General features: G+C 40.3%; 1 protein-coding gene and 1 long non-coding RNA gene across 2 annotated transcripts in view; both read left to right on the forward strand.

Moving 5' to 3' along the window:
* Nucleotides 1-562: 562 nt before the first annotated feature.
* LOC134437306 (basement membrane-specific heparan sulfate proteoglycan core protein-like) overlaps nucleotides 563-18140 on the forward strand; it is a 65789-nt gene continuing 48211 nt past the window's right edge. Inside the window, exons 1-8 of the mRNA XM_063186797.1 lie at nucleotides 563-761; nucleotides 2882-3154; nucleotides 3239-3325; nucleotides 5466-5732; nucleotides 6024-6296; nucleotides 8050-8358; nucleotides 8487-8768; nucleotides 11447-11697. Coding sequence (XP_063042867.1) covers nucleotides 563-761; nucleotides 2882-3154; nucleotides 3239-3325; nucleotides 5466-5732; nucleotides 6024-6296; nucleotides 8050-8358; nucleotides 8487-8768; nucleotides 11447-11697 — 1941 coding nt within the window. The remainder of the gene's footprint in view (nucleotides 762-2881; nucleotides 3155-3238; nucleotides 3326-5465; nucleotides 5733-6023; nucleotides 6297-8049; nucleotides 8359-8486; nucleotides 8769-11446; nucleotides 11698-18140) is intronic.
* On the forward strand, nucleotides 13603-16037 carry LOC134436999 (uncharacterized). Its single transcript, XR_010032301.1, has 6 exons — nucleotides 13603-13673; nucleotides 13905-13979; nucleotides 14243-14311; nucleotides 15087-15149; nucleotides 15474-15539; nucleotides 15870-16037. It is a non-coding gene; the product is annotated as an uncharacterized LOC134436999 (long non-coding RNA).

Here is an 18140-nt window from a genome sequence, read left to right on the forward strand (position 1 = left end):
GCTGGCCAGTACACATGTGAATGATCGATCAACATACTCTCTGCGAAGTGGCCTTGTCACTATCAGAACAACAGGTAAATTACAGTAGGCTTAATGATGATGATACATTTTTTTTGATAAATCAACGGCTTTGTATCTACAGTGACTGTAGAGCCCCAAGAGTCGAGTATACTGGGGAGTTAGTTACTAAAAAGAGACTATAAGATTGTTTTGTCATACAGTATATTACAGTATGGTATGGTCAAATCAGATCATGTTTTGTAGACCAGTAGAAATACAAATTAACCATTGTCTTTATATTTACTGTATGTGTAGTCATGTGTATAGTATAGACATTTTCCACAACTCCCCAAACATCTAGTAATAGTGTCTGTCTACCCAATTGGCACTAATGATTATGGTGTTTATCTGATACGTTTCCACAAAATTAACATTAACAGCAAATGTGGTTGGTTTTGTAATATCATGGTGTCTCATGCCACTTATATCCATAGCCCTCCCCACAGCTGAGGTGGTGGTAGTGTCCCCTCAGTCCCCCTATTACTGGGGAGAGACAGTCACTATGAGATGTGACATAGCTGGGCACCAGGACTGGTCACGGTACATCTGGTACAAAGACGATAACTTGATACCCAATAAGAACAGCAAGACTATCACCATCTCTCTTCCTAATGAAGCTGGCCAGTACACGTGTGAAGGCCGCTTAAATGATCGTCTAATATACTCTCACCAAGGTGGCCGTGTCCCTATCAGTGCTACAGGTAAATTACAGTAGGCTTAGTGGTGATGATACATTTGTTTACGATAAATCAACGGTTTTGTATCTACAGTGACTGTAGAGGCCCAAGAGTCCAATATACAAGGGAGTTAGTCACGAAAAAGAGACTATGAGATTGTTTTCTTGTAAATGGTAAATGGACTGCATTTATATAGTGCCTTTCCACTCCTTCGAGCACTCAAAGCGCTTGTCATACATTTGTCATACATACATAGGCCTATGTATATTACTGTACAATAATGTGTTAGACTGATATCATGTTTTTGACTAGTAGAAATGGCCAGTATACATGTGCAGGTTGTATAACTGATCGTCTAATATACTCACACCGAAGTGGCCATTTCCCTATCAGTACTACAGGTAAAATACAGTTAGGTTTAATTTTGATGATACATTTGTGCAAAATGAATCTATATCCATTGTATCTACAGTGAGTGTAAAGACCCAAGAGTCCCGTGTTTACTGCAGAATTATTTTTTTATTACATTTTTTTTTTAATTATCATAGGCCTATGTTTCGTTTTTTTGGCTTTCGCTAAGCTATTATTTTAATATATTTGCTTTAAGAGTAGGCCTAAGTCAAATATAGTAACAGTTTTTTAATTCTTACCAAAAAAAAGTTTAAACCTCCTCCAGCTGCGCTACTGTCTGCAACAGAGATGGTCGCTCCTCTGCTGTCTGTGAGAGCGACTCTCCCCGACCGACCCCTCCCCATCGCCCTTCTTGTCTCTCATGTCACCCATCAGCTGCTTCAAGCCCGCTCTTCCAAACTCCACCGCGTGGAAACTTATTTTCAGTAAATTTCGCGATGCAGCCTACTGCAGGCTGCTACTAGTGTGTTATTTAACGGCGTAGTTCTATTTCAAGACCAGCTGTGTCACGGCGTTTTTTGCATACCGGTACATAACTTTAGCCATGCAGGGAAGCCCAGAACGTTTGTCAAATGGAAGAGATGAGAACCCACGCGTGCCTTCTCGAAGTTCTGCAATGGATTTTATGCCGAGTTAGCAAATTACCCGACGCGAATGTTTCTTAAGCACACGGCGAGACTTTTTAATTCATCAATGGAAACAATTGCGGTGAAGCCACAAAGACGCGGGCAGACATGGAATCGCTTGCGCTCCCTCTTGGCAGTGGGCTAATCAGAAGTGTAGCCTACAATCTTGTGTGGATAGCCTACTTCACAAGACATCTCCATCGCGGAGAGATTAAACATTTTGAGTCGAATTTCCGTTAAACATGAAATGGTAAACTGTCGCAATTGCTGAACGATTTGTTGCTTTCACTTTAGGCTACTCCGGAGGGAGAACCAATGCCTCATGACTCTCCGTTGTAGAAACTTGGGTCACATAAATAAATGTAGGCAATCAGACACTTACTTGAACTCATATGCAGCAAACAATAGTAGGGCTTAGTTCACAAGTTTTTTTTTTTATTCCATTGCGTTTTTTTTTCGTAGCTATAAAATTCACTCTGCTTGAGGCTTGTGTTGACAACCTCGGTCCGTTCAGTCCTGCTACCTCAGCCCTTATAATCTGTGCTGCTACCTGCGCAGTCCGCTGCTACTAAGGATTTTACGGTAATGTTTCAGTTTATTCAAAGAAATTGGATCTAGAAGAAGAAGCGTCATTTTGTTTCTTTTCCGGTATCCACTTTATGTCGGGTGAACGCCCCCTTAGGAGACCTTCGGTTAGGAGACCTTCGGAGTCCTGAGGTTGAGAATAAATCAAGCCCCCTTAGCGCTGTAGATGGCGGTAGCGCACGTCTTGAGCAAACACCTCAAAAATAGAAGAAGAAGGAGGGGACAACGCCCCCTTAGGAGACCCAACTTGAGCCCACGCTTTTGCATTGAGTGGGCGTGGTTTGCGTTATCTTCCTCTTATCCAGTATTTTTGCTTTATTGCAATGCCAAGCACCGTAATGATGGCAATAGCAGCGGCTTCAAAAATACAAATTCCTTGGCATCACGATGTTGGCTGTCCATCGTGATGCCAGCTGTCCATCGCCGATGGACGATGACATCGTCTATCGGCACAACCCTAAATGGCTAAATGAGTTCTCTGGCTGAAATCAGTAAATGTGCATGTGCTCTTTCTCTCCACAGCTCTGCCCACAGCTACAGTGTCTGTAGTGTCTCCTCAGGGTCCATACTACCCTGGAGATCGAGTCACTCTCAGGTGTGACATAGCAGAGCACACAGACTGGGATAAGTATTACTGGTATAGAGACTCTTCTTATATTAGTACAGGACTATATCAGAGCAGCAGCATCTCTCTACCTGAACAACCTGGGCAGTACCAGTTCACATGTGAAGGACAAAGAAGCAGTAGACCAGAGAAATCCCAACGCAGCAAACCTACAGCTTTCACATTAACAGGTATTGGCAATGGTAACTTTATCTATTTGATATGTTTCATAATTCTGAAACAGCTTGGTTTAATGTCTTCCCTTCACCCCTTAGCTATGCCTGTACCTACAGTGAAGATCTCAATGAACCCTGTGTACCATGGAGAAGCAGTCACTCTGACTTGTGTCATAGAGCCATCAGGTGGCTGGACATATGGGTGGCGATATAAGCGCCGGTTATTAAATAACTTCAGGTCACTCAGAGAATCAGATAGAAACACGTACAATATAGGCAGTGCTGATGGGTCTAATGTAGGACACTATGCATGCATTGGAAGGAGGCAGAGCGGAAAATCAACAGGTTACAGCAAAACTACTTACCTGACAGTACAAGGTGAAGAATTTGATTTTACCTGGTTTATATACAGTCCCAGGAAAAAGTTTGTACACCCTTTGAAATTTCTTACATTTCTGTCAAAATTGGTCATAAAACATGGTCTGATCTTCCCGGAAATCACAAGAAGGAACAACCAAAGTCTGCTTTAACTAATTCAACCTAAAGATTTACAAGTTTTCATATTTTCATTGGCCATAAGATGTAAACATTCACAGGACAGCAAGGCATAAGTAAGTACACCCTTGCATTCAATAGGTTTTAACCCTAAGTTAGTCGCAATAACCTCAACCAGATGTTTAATGTAGTTGCAGATCAGATTAACAAAACAATCTGGATGTATCTGGTCTCCCTCTTCTTTAGAAAACTGCCTCTCGTCAGCAAGGTTTGTGGGATGTCTGCTTGCATAGCTTTCTTGACTTCATGCCGTATAATCTCAATTGTTTTTTGTCAGGGCTTTGACTGGGCTATTCCAGAATGTGTATTTCATTATTATGAAGCCATTCTAAAGTCGATTTGCTTCTAAAGTATGGGTTGTTGTCACATTTCACCACCCACCCTCTTGTGTGCTTCAACTGTATGACAGACTACCTCACTTTTTGTCTGTAAAATGTCTCGATAAACTTCTGAGTTCATTGCTCCACTGATAATAGCAAACTGAAAAGGGCCTGAGGCAACAAGGTAGCCGCATATAATGATGCTCCCGCCACCATACTCAAAGGTGGAGATGATGTTTTGGTGAAGGTGTGGTTTTCCAGTTCTCCTCCAAACATGACATTGTGTGTTCCCCTGAACAATTCAACTTTGGTTTCAACGTTGGTCTACAGAATATTTTGCAGTAATTCTATGAAGCATATAAATGCTTTTTCGCAAACCTCAAAGGTGCTGCAATATTTTTTTGGACAGAAACCCCATTCATTTTAGATTGGCAGAATGAATCCCATTTTTAGCTATTCTTTGTTACATCTCCTCTTCTGAGTATGGTGGCGGGAGCGTCATTATATGCGGCTACCTTGCTGCCTCAGGCCCTTGACGGTTTGCTATCATCATTGGAACAATGAACTCAAGTTTATTGTGATATTTTACAGAAAAAGTCTGTCACACAGATGAAGCACACAAGAGTATGGGTCCTGAAATGTGACAACAACCCATCATTTAGAAGCAAATCGACTTTAGAATGGCTTCATAATAATGAAATACACATTCTGAAATAGCCCAGTCAAAGCCCTGACAAAAAATAATTGAGATTATATGGCATGAAGTCAAGAAAGCTATGCACTCCAGACATGCCACAAACCCTGCTGACGAGAGGCAGTTCTCTAAAGAAGAGGGAGACAAGATACAAACAGATTGTTTTATTAATCTGATCTGCAACTACAGGACAAGTCTGGTCGATGATATTTCAACTAACTGAGGGTTAAAACCTACTTAATGCAAGGGTGTACTTACTTATGCCCTGCTCTCCTGTGAATGTTATGGCCTTATGACCAATAAAAATATTATAACATGTAAATGTTTGGATGGAATTAATTAAAGCAGACTCTGATCGTTCCTTCTTGAGATTTCCGGGAAGATCAGACCATGTTTTATGATCAATTTTGACAGAAATGTAAGAAATTTCAAAGGGTGTACAAACTTTTTCCTGGGACTGTATATATACATGATAATAATAATTAAGGTGTAAAGTTTATGATGTGCAATACACTATGTTATCACAATCCATTGTATGGTAGCCTACTTACAAATCAAGACGTATACAATATTTAGATTTTGATTCTTTTGTTAAAGTATTGACCGTTTAATGGATGATTTGGGATTTTTATTTGAAAAATTACAGTAAAACAAACTATTTTTTCATTATGTTTCGATTGAGTTTTGGTCAAATACATAATTTTAACACAACAAACACTGATTCTCTTTTAATCTTCCTCCATCTCTTCCTCTGTAGCCCTTCCTACACCTACACTGGCCATAAATCCAGAGGGTCCTGTGTACACCGGAGAGACGGTCACTATGACATGTGTGATAGAGTCTCTTGGTGGCTGGAGATACCAATGGTATAAGGGGTCAAGCAGTGTCCCAGTGTCTGAGGGAAACATCTTCACCATTGACAGGGTGGCTAAGGATCAGAAGGGCCAGTACTGGTGTCAAGGGGTGAGGACTGGCAGACCCACAACATCACAAAGCACCAGGCGCATTACCCTTGATGTAAAAGGTAAACACATTCTCTCTCTCTCTCTCTCTCTTTCTCTCTCTCACGTACATATACAGAGAGAGGGAGGGATAGGGGGAGATAGAGAGAGAGAGAGCTTTATTATGTAGATAACAGGTCACCATGGAGCATAATATGGCTCCAAGCAGTACTCTGAACCTTTTTAGTATTTAACAGCCAACATCTTAATTGTGTTTGGGAAAAATGTTGTCTGAGCTATGTTTCTTCCTGAGACCAATATGCTCTGTGTGTGTTGAGGCTTTCGACTGAAATCACATGGTCTCTCCTTTCCAGAATCAAAGCCCCAACTTACATTAAGTCAGAACCTACAGCTATTCACTGGAGACTCTGTCACTCTGACGTGTGAGTTGGACATTAGCTCTGGTTTGTTGTTCTACTGGTACAAAGACACCCAGACTTCTACTCCGGTGGCCCAGACCAATAGAAACTTCTACATCATCAACTCTGCTAAAGTGTCTGATGGAGGACAGTACTGGTGCAGAGCTGGGAGAGGAGACCCAGTATACTACACACAGTACAGCAATGAGGTGCTGCTAAATGTTACAGGTTAGTTTGACTTTGAAAACGACATCTACAGAATACAGAGCTGTATAAACTGTTTATATTGACAATCAGGCCCGTCACTAGGTCTGAGAGACAGGGGGGGCTTAGCCCCAGAGGAAGAAAATGCGCGCACATAGCGCACGCCAAAAAAAATCAGCTCACCTGCTAAGGTTTTGTCTATGAATTCATTATTTTAAGAGCAAAGAAACTCCGCCCACTGTCCATTCCACCAACAAGCTTTAATACATTGTTTCGGTCATCCGACCTTCCCCATGTTGTATTAAAGTTTGTTGGTGGAATGGACAGTGTGCAGGATTTCTTTACACTTGAATGACTATCCCACTGGGATAATGTCCTACGCACCTGCCCACCTACAGAGGTGTGCAAAAGCGTCTCCTTGAACAATTATTTTAAGAGCACCATACCGGTTTTTAAACACTAGTTACAGTGATTTTTTTTTTTTAATTCTCATTTTAATGAACATTCCTTATATGTAAGCTAAACAAAACATTTCAAAATGTTTCAACTGATGAATATTATGTACGGAAGTTAAAATGATTAGATAAAAATGCAGAGAGCATAATTTACACAAGGACTAGGAACTTTAAGGAGTTACTAACTGCGCGTCTCCAGGAGAAGCAGTGGTCAGGAAGCGATTCATTTAAACAAGTTCCTTACTTGGAAAACTATGCATCCCCGGCAGATATTAGGTAATTTTTACTCCATTAGTAGCTATTTTAATCAGTTCATGTGTGTTTTCAAACTGTTAAGACAAATATTAAAGCTCAACTATAATTTCAAGACAATGTCAAATTGATTTATTACACGAGTATTGTGAGTGAAAATTGGTACTTTGGGTCTGAAGATTTAATCCATGTAAGTAATTACACTTTTCTCGAGGTGTTAGTCACAAAGCACAATCCTCTACTTGTCCCCCACCCCCCGCATAACATATTGCTGTGCACCCTGCTTTTATTGCTGTGCAGTAGGATATAAGCGGCATTAAACAATAAATAAGCAACCATGAACCTGTATGCAGATTAACTTGCCTTCTTGGTGGTTCATATTCAGTGCTTTACTGCGTTTGTCTTTGGAAAAATGTAAAACAAAAAAAACAAAACAAAAAAAGGTAATTTTGGCAAAATCGTTAGGGGGGGGGGGGGGCTACTACTAATGTAGGGGGGGCCTAAAATAGGCCTAACGACGGCCCTGTTGACAATGATTGATTTATTTAATTTATTACAGACTTTGCCGTGTTTTTATGTACAGGTATAATAAATTACTATTATAACTATTTATTTTTACCTGTATAAATTACTTCATTTTCATTCTGCAGAAAGACCAAGAGCCGTTGCTACCCTGAGGTCGAATTGGACTGAGTTTTTCCAGGGTGAAGCAGTCTCCCTAAAATGCCACATAGAAGGTGGGGGAAACAGTGAATGGAACTACGGCTGGTATTGTAATGGGAAAGAGATTAGACCACACATATACATGCCTTCTCAGGAGTACAACTTTAATGCTTTGTCGTCATCAACTGGAAATTACTCTTGCAAAGGAGAAAAACAAAACACCTGGGAAAAAACAAGTGAAAGTAGACCTGTTCTTGTGGTGGGTTTTAAAAGTGAGCATACATTATTGTTGTGATTGCATAGACATTGCCGGTATAATCATATTGTACAAATACATCTGGAAAACAGCCAAGTTCAGAAGTAGTGTTAGCCTATATAATATTCGATCAAATATTTGTCTCAAGCAGAGAAGGCCAAGGCTGTTGTGAGTGTCTCGTCACAGCCTTGGTTAACTGAAGGAGACTCTGTGAAACTTAGCTGTAAGGTGGAGGAGTCATCTGGTGGCTGGAAATTCAACTGGTCTAAAGTGTCATACAATCCAGAAGAGAGTCCTCAGAGCTATCAACGTCTCCCAGACAGCAGCAGAGGAGCTGGAGGCTCCTACACTCTCAGCCCTGCTGCTCTCAGACACACAGGGGTCTATGTGTGCAGAGCAGAGAGAGGAGAGCCTGCCTATAAGACAGAGTTCAGCCAACCTCAGCCTGTCTGGATCAGAGGTAAGAAATGTTGCAAGGTTATACATTGTAGTCATCATGGGTACATCCACCGGCGACAGAAAAACACCTTGAATAAACCAGAGAATATTATCTTCATATATTCACCATTTTCTTTGTTTTGGCATCAGGAGTCTCCCCGAACGCTTCTGTAGTTAGCCATCCAAACTGGGCCCAGATCTTAACACGTGAGCCTCTGTCACTGAGCTGTGGGGCTCAGGGCAACTCCACTGGATGGAGCCTGATGTGGTTCACAGGCAGAGGAGGAGGGTCAGCAGGGTGTCCCACTGGCTGGAGATCAGAAACTGGATCCACCTGCAGCACCAGCTCAGCATCTTCATCAGACAGTGGAGTTTACTGGTGTCAATCTGAGTCTGGAGAGCAGAGCAATCCTGTCAACATCACTGTGCACGGTGAGTTCAGGGACACATGATTTGATGAATTCTGAATATTCGTTTGCTTTATGCACTGTTGTTTGTTACTTACTAATTATTACCTCCGTCAGGAGGTTATGTGATCGGCCGATTTCTGTGTTGGCACGTCTGTCCGTCTGTTAGTCCGCATGCTATTTCGCGGCCTGCCACAAGGTGGTCAGCAGTAGGAGTTAGATCTTTGAGTGGCATGTGGCATGTGCCAGTGACATGCGGAAGTGGTATCATTGACATGCTATTATAAAACACATTTTTCCACTAACAGGTTAGGTTTAGGAATGAGTTTTGGTTTAGGCACAGTTCGGTTGGTGTACACACATTTTTCACTGACAGGTTAGGTTTAGGAATGAGTTTGGTTTAGGCACAGTTCGACATCGACATGCGGAAGTGGCATCACTGGCATGCAACTATAAAACACATTTTTCCACCGACAGGTTAGGTTTAGGAATTAGTTTAGGTTTAGGCACAGTTCGGTTGGTTTACACACATTTTTTCACTGACAGGTTAGGTTTAGGAATAAGTTTAGGGTTAGGCACAGTTTGACATCGTAGTAGCCACTGTAACCATAGTAACCAACGTGACATGCCAACCGTGACGGCGCTTGAAGCCCGTTAACTGTTGTAGCCTAATTAATTACAGACCTAGAATATATAAATAATTAAAAATAATAATTTTTATTAATAAATATTATTACACTTATTGATAATAATTAGTATAAGTCTGTGGTTAATATAAAATCAATGGACATGTCACTGCGGCACTTCCGCATGTCACTGACACATGCCACATGGCACTCAAAGATCTAATCCCCTCTCTGGTCGAGGTGAATTGAGCAATGACAGAGCGTGCTTGCGAGGTGGATTGATGGACAGTGACCACAGCCGGAATGCCTATACGTGCGGATTTACTGTGCCTACATGGCTGCGTAGTCAATAGCACAGCACACCAAATAATAGTCTATAGCAGGGGTGCTCGACTGGCGGACCCAGGTCCGGATGCGGACCCAAACGCAATGTCATCCGGACCAAGACAAAATCCATATGTATTTAATATGTATAAATTATACATGAGATTTTGCTGCCATGCGATCTATAGGTGTATTTCTGCGAAGCCAGTCTTATGACAAATAAAAGTATCATCACTATGACAACTCAGTGAGTGAGCAAGAGGCCAGTGCGGCCAGCGAGTGAGGCTATTTTCTGCATCGGTCCGTAGCGACTTTTTTGGACCCTGGAAACATACAAAATTTGGCGAGTGGACCTTTTCAGTTTCTAGTTGAGCACCCCTGGTCTATAGGCTATAATGCACAATATGGCACACATATCGTCGCGGAGTTAATTGTTCTCCGAGTGTCCCTGCCCTGTCAACCAAATCAGCTTTCGCGGAGTCTAATTGTTCTCCGAGTGTTTACCTGTTCAGTTGAAGTGGAGATATTACGGCGAACAGTCGGTTAACAGTGATGAACAGACAGCGCAAAGGAGGGATAGGTAGCCTATCCAGTTCACTAAATCAAAATTGTGTTGTTTCGAGAGTGACCAAAGCCAGATAGAATGCACAACGCGCAGATTTCCTGTGTCTGCATGGCTGAAACATAATGTAGCCTAATATAGGCTTAATAATGTCACGCATATCGTCACAGTTTTCGCTGAGTTAATTGGTCTCCGTTTTCCCGGTCATCCAAATCAGCTACTCTCGTCGGTCCAGTTGAAGTTTGTAAGAAGGGTGGGGAAATTAATAGGTCTAACGGTGAACAGTGGTTAGGCTATTAGTGATGAACAGACAGCGCCAAGGAGGGAAAGGTATCCAGTTGAACATTTAAGGTTAATCAAAATTGGGTTGCGAGCCTGTGTGACAGTGATCCCAAAGCGCAAACGCAAGGGGAAGGTTGACCTAGTAGGCCTAATATCATTCAGTATTATGGGTGGATATTAATAGCACGTGCCTTTTAATTATGTGATAGTTAATAGGCCTACACCGTGCTCTTCCGTGTGGTGCGTCTCCAGTTGAAAAAACGTATCAAGTAAAGAGGTGGATCGTACTCAGGGTATTCTACTCAGGAAGAAGGTGAAAAAGGAAGAGAGGAAGACCCTGATTGCGATCCACCCCTTTACTTACTAAAACATTTATGTGAAGAAATCAAAATCAAAATGAAATCAATCATCAAAATGTTTATTACAACACAAAGAACAAAGTCACAGAGGCTACAGCGATGGGATCCAATAATTTCCAAATTACAGTAGGGCATATATGCCAGCCAGGCATGACCAATCACATTTGCCATTCCCACAATGTCAGGTGAAGTAATACCACAGCTAACCAGGTGACAGAGGCCTACGTCCTAGGGCCTAGCTAATAAAAGAGACATATAATTTGGTTAACATTGAAGGTTCACTTCTATGAATGTAGGCCTAGCCTATATACAGTAGGCCTGCATGGATCACACCACACCAAATATTAGAACAAATTCGGCTTCCTTGGCGGAGGTCTGCACTCTCTGAGTGCATTTCTAGTTATTGTACTGTATTTGCAATGTGTGCAGACAATATTTACCTCTAATCAAGAATGATTTTCTTAACTTGTGTAGAGCCCGTCAGCTGTTATTCACCCAAGTTAATAAATGTACAATTTGAACACTTTAACCAGCTGACCTTTGTGTGTAGATGGTGATGTGATCCTGGAGAGTCCTGTCCATCCTGTGATGGAGGGAGATCCTCTGACTCTGCGCTGTAGATATCGCGATCAGCCATCAAACATCAGTGCTGACTTCTATAAAGATGGGACACTCCTCCACACCTCCAGGACAGGAGAGATGACCATCCCTGCAGTCTCAAAGTCACACGAGGGCCTCTACAAGTGCAACGACACAGAGAAAGGAGAGTCACCAGAGAGCTGGATCACAGTGATGCCGAAAATTGCAGGTTAGGAATTTTAGTGGCGTTTTGCTGGTAAAGTGTTTATCGATGTCACATGATTGTTTTTAGCATTTTATTATTTAATCACATCCTTATAAATGTTTCTGTTCTCATCGGGTTCATATTCAGGGTCCCCTATCTCCATGGCAGTTGGTGTGCTGGTAGGCTTGGCCATAGCCTCAGCTTTGGTCATTTTACTGGTCCTGCTTTATCGCAAACGGAAATCTAAAGGTAAGAAAAAAATATCATTTGACAACAGTCAATGCTTTAAGGTCACTCTAGAACAGGGGTGTCAAACGTACAGCCCGTGGGCCGCATCCGGCCCGCCAGAGGGTTCCATCCGACCCGGGTGTAAATATATATATATATATTTTTTTTTTAAATAACGGTTTTTTTTTTTAAGTTTTTTTTTTTCAATGAAATAACATTACGCCCCTCGGGGCAAAATCGAGACCTGCATGACATTAAGATAATGGTCCCTCTGTTACTGTATACTGTATATAGTAAAATGCACATCCCACTTCTATTATAAATGGTGAATTTGTACTGTAACAGGCATTTGATAAAGCTCATATATTATAGACCTCATATATAGAGATAAAATGTTAATACTTCTTATTCGTATTGTATTGGTATTGGTTGTAATTAAATAATAAATGTAATTAGATTTGAATTGGTTCCTATTAAGCTGAAATTGGAAACGGGATGTTAGAATGCGTGAAAATGCAGAAAATTACATCAAAGAAATACAAAATTTTCGGGGGGAAAACCCCCAGACCCCCTGCCAAAATGAACTGTCCCATATTTAATGCAATGAATGAATGAAATCAAGGAAATTTTGCATAGGATTTCAACACACTTAAAACGTGATAGTACTGAACACTAATCCTCTGCTTTACGTTTTTTTTTTTTGCGATGATGTTACTAATGCGGCCCGCTTGAGGTCCACATGGGTTGTATGCGGCCACCAGACCAAAATGAGTTTGACACCCCTGTCCTAGAAGATACAGTAGGCGATTTTTCACGACTATGCACGCTTGAGAGGATAATACTTACTTCTGTTTTTAGGTTCTACAATACCAAACCTGTAAGTTAGATATTCTCTCTCTCTCTCTCTCTCTCTCTCTCTCTCTCTCTCTCTGTATGTGCGTTTGTGCACACACTCAGTCCCCCTTTTTTATTAGGAACTTGTCTCTGTCCCCCTCTAGTGGCCATCAGAGCAATGGTAACAATGGACAACCAGCTACAGCATCAGGTAAAAGAGTTCAGACTGAGCATTTTAAATAATTTACGGTAAGTTACGATAAGCTTCATGTTATTCTTGATAATGGTTCTTGTAGAAGGAAACTTTTATGACAGGGTAGTAGTATACACACATACATAATGGAGAAATTAGCTCATTTATTCATGTTCATGGTGATGATATTGCTATGACACAAAGTGGAGTGGAAGTAGTAACTCCTCTGTGTCATTCGTGTTTTGCTAATGCATTTGATGTGACCATTTTATTAATAAACATTTGACAAATTTCACAAAAGAAAAAAAAACTTTTCCTACGGTAGGTTGCCCATACTATGTAAAGCCTTAAGAAAAGAAAATGTTGAACACAAAAGCTACTCTTAATTTCTATAGCTCAATTATTGTCCCTTCAAAATTCCTCCCACTGCTGTAGGTGGCGCTGTGGCTGGAGCCAGTGATGTGGTGGTCTATGCTGACATCAAGCTAAAAGAAAAAGCTGCCAAGAAGAATAAAAAGGAGAAAGGTCAGTCAGGCATGACTTTGTACTTTTCAAAATGGCCTTGTATACTACGCCAACTATGTGTCCAGTTCAGATGGTTGAAAAGGGATACATTATTTACATTAAATGGTAATACCGGTACATGTTTGTTGTGGACGCCTCTTTCAGCCAAGACCAGTGCAGCCCAGTCAGACACTCTGTATTCTACCTTAAAGCCATTGAAGACTACAGATAACAGTAAAACCTTGTTCTTTATTTATATGGGCAGAGCATCAGAACATGTACAGTACATGGCTGTTGTTGTTGTATCTTTGGTCATTGTGTGTGTGTGTCTCTGTGTGTGTGTGTGTGTGTGTGTGTGTGTGTGTGTGTGTGTGTGTGTGTGTGTGTGTGTGTGTGTGTGTGTGTGTGTGTGTGTGTGTGTGTGTGTGTGTGTGTGCGTGTGCGTGTGTGTGTGTGTTGTCTCAGGTGAAGATGACGATGACCCCAATGATGTGACATATTCAGAGGTTACCATCAAGAACAAGATGGGAAAGAAACACGGTGAGCTGTATTCCTGAGGTTACAGCACAAGGATGTGCTGTTGCACTTTTTCGCTTTTGTTTGTTTGTTTGTTTGTTTGTTTGATTCTGTGTCAACTCATCTTACAATTTGAAAATATCACTTCATTAGCACTAATGGTGACAAAATTGCGATGACCTATGGGGGATTACCTTAGGGGCCTATGAGTTGTCGCTACATGAGGATTTATACGTTGTTGTTTTTCGATGATTAGTGTGTTATTGTTGTTATTTTGTCATGTTAAGGTTCTGCTGGTCCCAGTGATGTCACATACGCTGATGTGCACATCAAGATGAAGCCTCTGAAGAGTACAGGTAAGACGCCTCCCCAAAGTAGCTCTAACTAAGTTATCTCACTCTGCGGCCATCTTGCCAATGCCTTTGGGCATCTTTTTCGGATTAGTAACACCAGAACCTCTGGAAATGAATATGAAAACATGAGTCTCCATCACACTTTTGGGTAACTGTCATGTAATGTATATGGTTAAACCCGCTGTGTAAAGTGGATTCGTGCTCAGGTACTTTTTGTGACTCAAAATAAAGCTTCGTAACGCCACTTTTTTCACAGGATATTTTGATACTGCGCAAGCGTAGTAGCCTACTTCTGTCACATCAAGGCTATTACTGTATTCAGTGAGCTCCGTTGCAAATGCTCAGTGAAATGATTCTGAAACATTGTTGCTAAAATTTCAGTGGAGAAAGAAGCTGCAAGATGGTTGGAACACTGTTCATTCAGTTCAGCAAAATGATTAGCTGTTGGCAGCAGAACAGGCCTCATTTATGTCTACTGTATGGATGATTTCTTCAGAGAAAGAGCTTTCCTTTTAGAATAACTTAAACATCATTACCTCTGGTTGGTCATTGATTTGCTGTGTCAGTTGATGCTTTTGCATCTGGGGAGTCAACTCCTCTGAAACCTTCAATGCTCAGAATTGAATTGCGCTTTAGAAGCTATATGCCTACTATACAGTACATGACACAGAACATAAATGATTTACTTTACATGACATGCAGACTTGCGTGTCAATATGCAGACAAACCCATCAAAAAAACCCATACAATACAGTTTTTGTCTCTGCTTCTCTTATAGCCAAACCAACTTCCCCTAAAGAAGACACCATTTACTCATCCATCAATCATCAAGCTTCATCAGGTAACGTGTGTGTGTGTGTGTGTGTGTGTGTGTGTGTGTGTGTGTGTGTGTGTGTGTGTGTGTGTGTGTGTGTGTGTGTGTGTGTGTGTGTGTGTGTGTGTGTGTGTGTGTGTGCGTGTGCGTGCATGCGTGCAATTTTGGGACACATTGTCAATCGTATCATTTGATCATGTCTCTTCTAATGAATTAAGCTCTCCTCAGCGATGAGTGTGTGTTCATCTTGTTGCATCAAGTGGGTTGATCAGTGTTCTGTCTTACCTAATACTGTTTTTTTTGCAAAATGGTCCATTGATCCATCGTTTCCTGTTCACCATAATGTTGCAGATGCAGGATCTGGTGATGCAACCTATGCACAAGTTAGGAAGAAAGGCAAGAAGCCTAAAACCCAAGGTAAACATAAACACAGATAGACTCTTACAAAGGAACATACATTATACTGCATAAGAACACACATACAATAATGCATTTTGTGTAATTTACTGAAAACTACCAAGATCCGATCATTGCCCAATTATTTGTTCATTGTATTGTCTATAAGTAGTTACATTGTTTGTTGTCATGTGCCTCCAATTATTTCTAAGTGTTTTGTAAATATCAGATTATTTCACCAGTAAGCCTACATAATGTTTACCACACTGTTGGCCTACTGTGCTCATATGTATTTTTTACATTTGTGGTGTGTTTATTCACTTTGTTCACTTATTTTTAACTTGTTCGCAGATGACTGAGTCATGGACATGTGAGACCAGTACATTGCCCATGCCTGCTCCTGTAATGATGTAATGATGTAACAAAGAGATATTATAGATAGCCAAATGAGATTTGGACTGGGATTATGGATTTGGTTATGGAATAGTTGTGCCAGTAAAATGACCAGTCATTGCCTGACTTTGCTACTGTGTCTTTTTGATGTTTTAGCATACTGATTATATAATGAGTTTATATTTTAGGCAATACAACAATGTGATCAGGGCCTCATTTCTGTTTTGTTGTCATTACGGTGTAGTGGTTTTTTTTCACTTTCATTGTCATTTGTGTTTGTATTTCTTCATCGAATTGTCAGGGTATTGGTTATCAGGGCATTGACTTACTTGAGTATTGGTTACGGCCTCTGGAGCATGGGTGCCTTCTTTGAGGGTACTCCAGCCATTGATTAGAGTGAGGGGACAGTTACTGTATTCATCCTATTGTTACTGTAAGGGTGGGATTCAAATTAGTTTTGTATGGACTGGAGTCTTTCCTATGTGCTGTATAATTGAAGTTATATGCCCTGCCAAATGTACAGTTACTTAGTACCCAAGGCAAACCATGGCCTTTTTTAGCTTCACCATGATTGTATAGTATAGGCTAGTGGTGTTTTTATATACAGTAATACAAGATGCAAGATACAAAAAAAAAATCAAAAACAAAAAAAAGAATGTGAAAAAGTAGAAAAAAAAGAAGAAGAAATAGATAAAGGCAGGTTGAAAAAAGAAATGCAGAGCGAAAGACGAATTGTTCTTGTCTATAGTAGTTCATAGCAGTTAAGGTTTGCGGGAAGAAGCTATATGCTATAATCTAATGCTAAATCATGAGCATATGAATAGATTTAATCATTTTTTATTGAGAAGAATGATTTTTTTTTAATCGGAAGCTACAATGTTTAATGTCAAAATGGTAAACATGAGAGCGCATATGATACCGTATTTTTATATTCTTAATATATTTAAAGTTTTGTATTGCTTTCTATTCTATTTTTGTATTTGTATCCATTTTTACATTGTTATATTGTGGAAGCTTTATATGCTGTATTTTTGTATTCAATTCAATAAAGACTTTTTGCCTCAAATCTTTCAATTAATCAAATTTCTTCAAAGTTTGCATTTCTAATAACATTTATTTCAGATTACATTTATTACTCACTTGTTACAAATACAATGGGGAAAAATAATAAAAGTAACCAGAAAAGGTTATGCTAATATGGTCCATCACCTAAACGTCAGTATGTCCAAAAAAAAAGTCAGAAGTTGAGAAAATAATAAATGAAACAAGAATGGTTTATGTTATGGTTTATTAAGTAAACATCAATGCCCTTTGTCAAAATAAGGGGAGCAGTTAAGATAATGGAAGCATTCGAGGGTGACGGTGCAAAGAGGTAATGTTAGAAATGACTCATGGAGTCGTGATAAAAGCAAGGCGGTTTACCTCAGGGGTTAACCCAAAAACCTCAGCGAACCAAAAAACACATTCTTTACAGCAGGAAGTGAAAGAATGTGTTTTTGTGTTACAGACAGTAGCAGTGAGCAATAGGGGTTTGTGCAGAAAAATACATCATCCCACATCCTCTTAGGAAGTTGTGCCTCAATAGATCTTTGTTTGATCTGTTATATAGATACAAATATTTAATGGGCTTTTGTGCCTTCATTGAGGATAACACACTTGGTGATACTTGAGGATTGCACACTACTTCATTTTCACAGTGTATTTAAAAGTGTCTTTCATTACCATGAATAGTGGTATACAAAACACATGTTCTATATCAGTGGTTTTCAAAGTGGGGGCTTGGGACCCCTGAAGGGCCGAGAGGATGCTAGGGGGTCCGCTGCAACTTGGCAGGAAAAGTATAGCAAACCAAGATAAATATTTCAATGAATTAAATACTAATATCCATCAGAATAAACCAAAAAAGAATGTCAATAATATTCCCATAAGTTAATAACAGCATTATAATAATCTATTGCATCTCTGAACATTACTATTATTATCATTAAGTTATTTTTGTATAGGCCTACATCCCAGTGGGGCACTGACTAACAGACCTACACTTTGGTTGCGCAAGTTGATGCACAGACAAATAATGTGGCACGACCCATGTAATGTGGTCTTGGCTGGAATATATCGGTATATGAGGAGCCTTGTTATGGCACCCCTGTACTATACCTTCGACCAAAGCCTACAGGTGATGTTATAATAAGTGATGTTATACTTACATGTAATATTATTATACAAAGG

This window comes from Engraulis encrasicolus, chromosome 21 (genome assembly GCF_034702125.1).
Source record: "Engraulis encrasicolus isolate BLACKSEA-1 chromosome 21, IST_EnEncr_1.0, whole genome shotgun sequence".
Taxonomy (NCBI): Eukaryota; Metazoa; Chordata; class Actinopteri; order Clupeiformes; family Engraulidae; genus Engraulis; species Engraulis encrasicolus.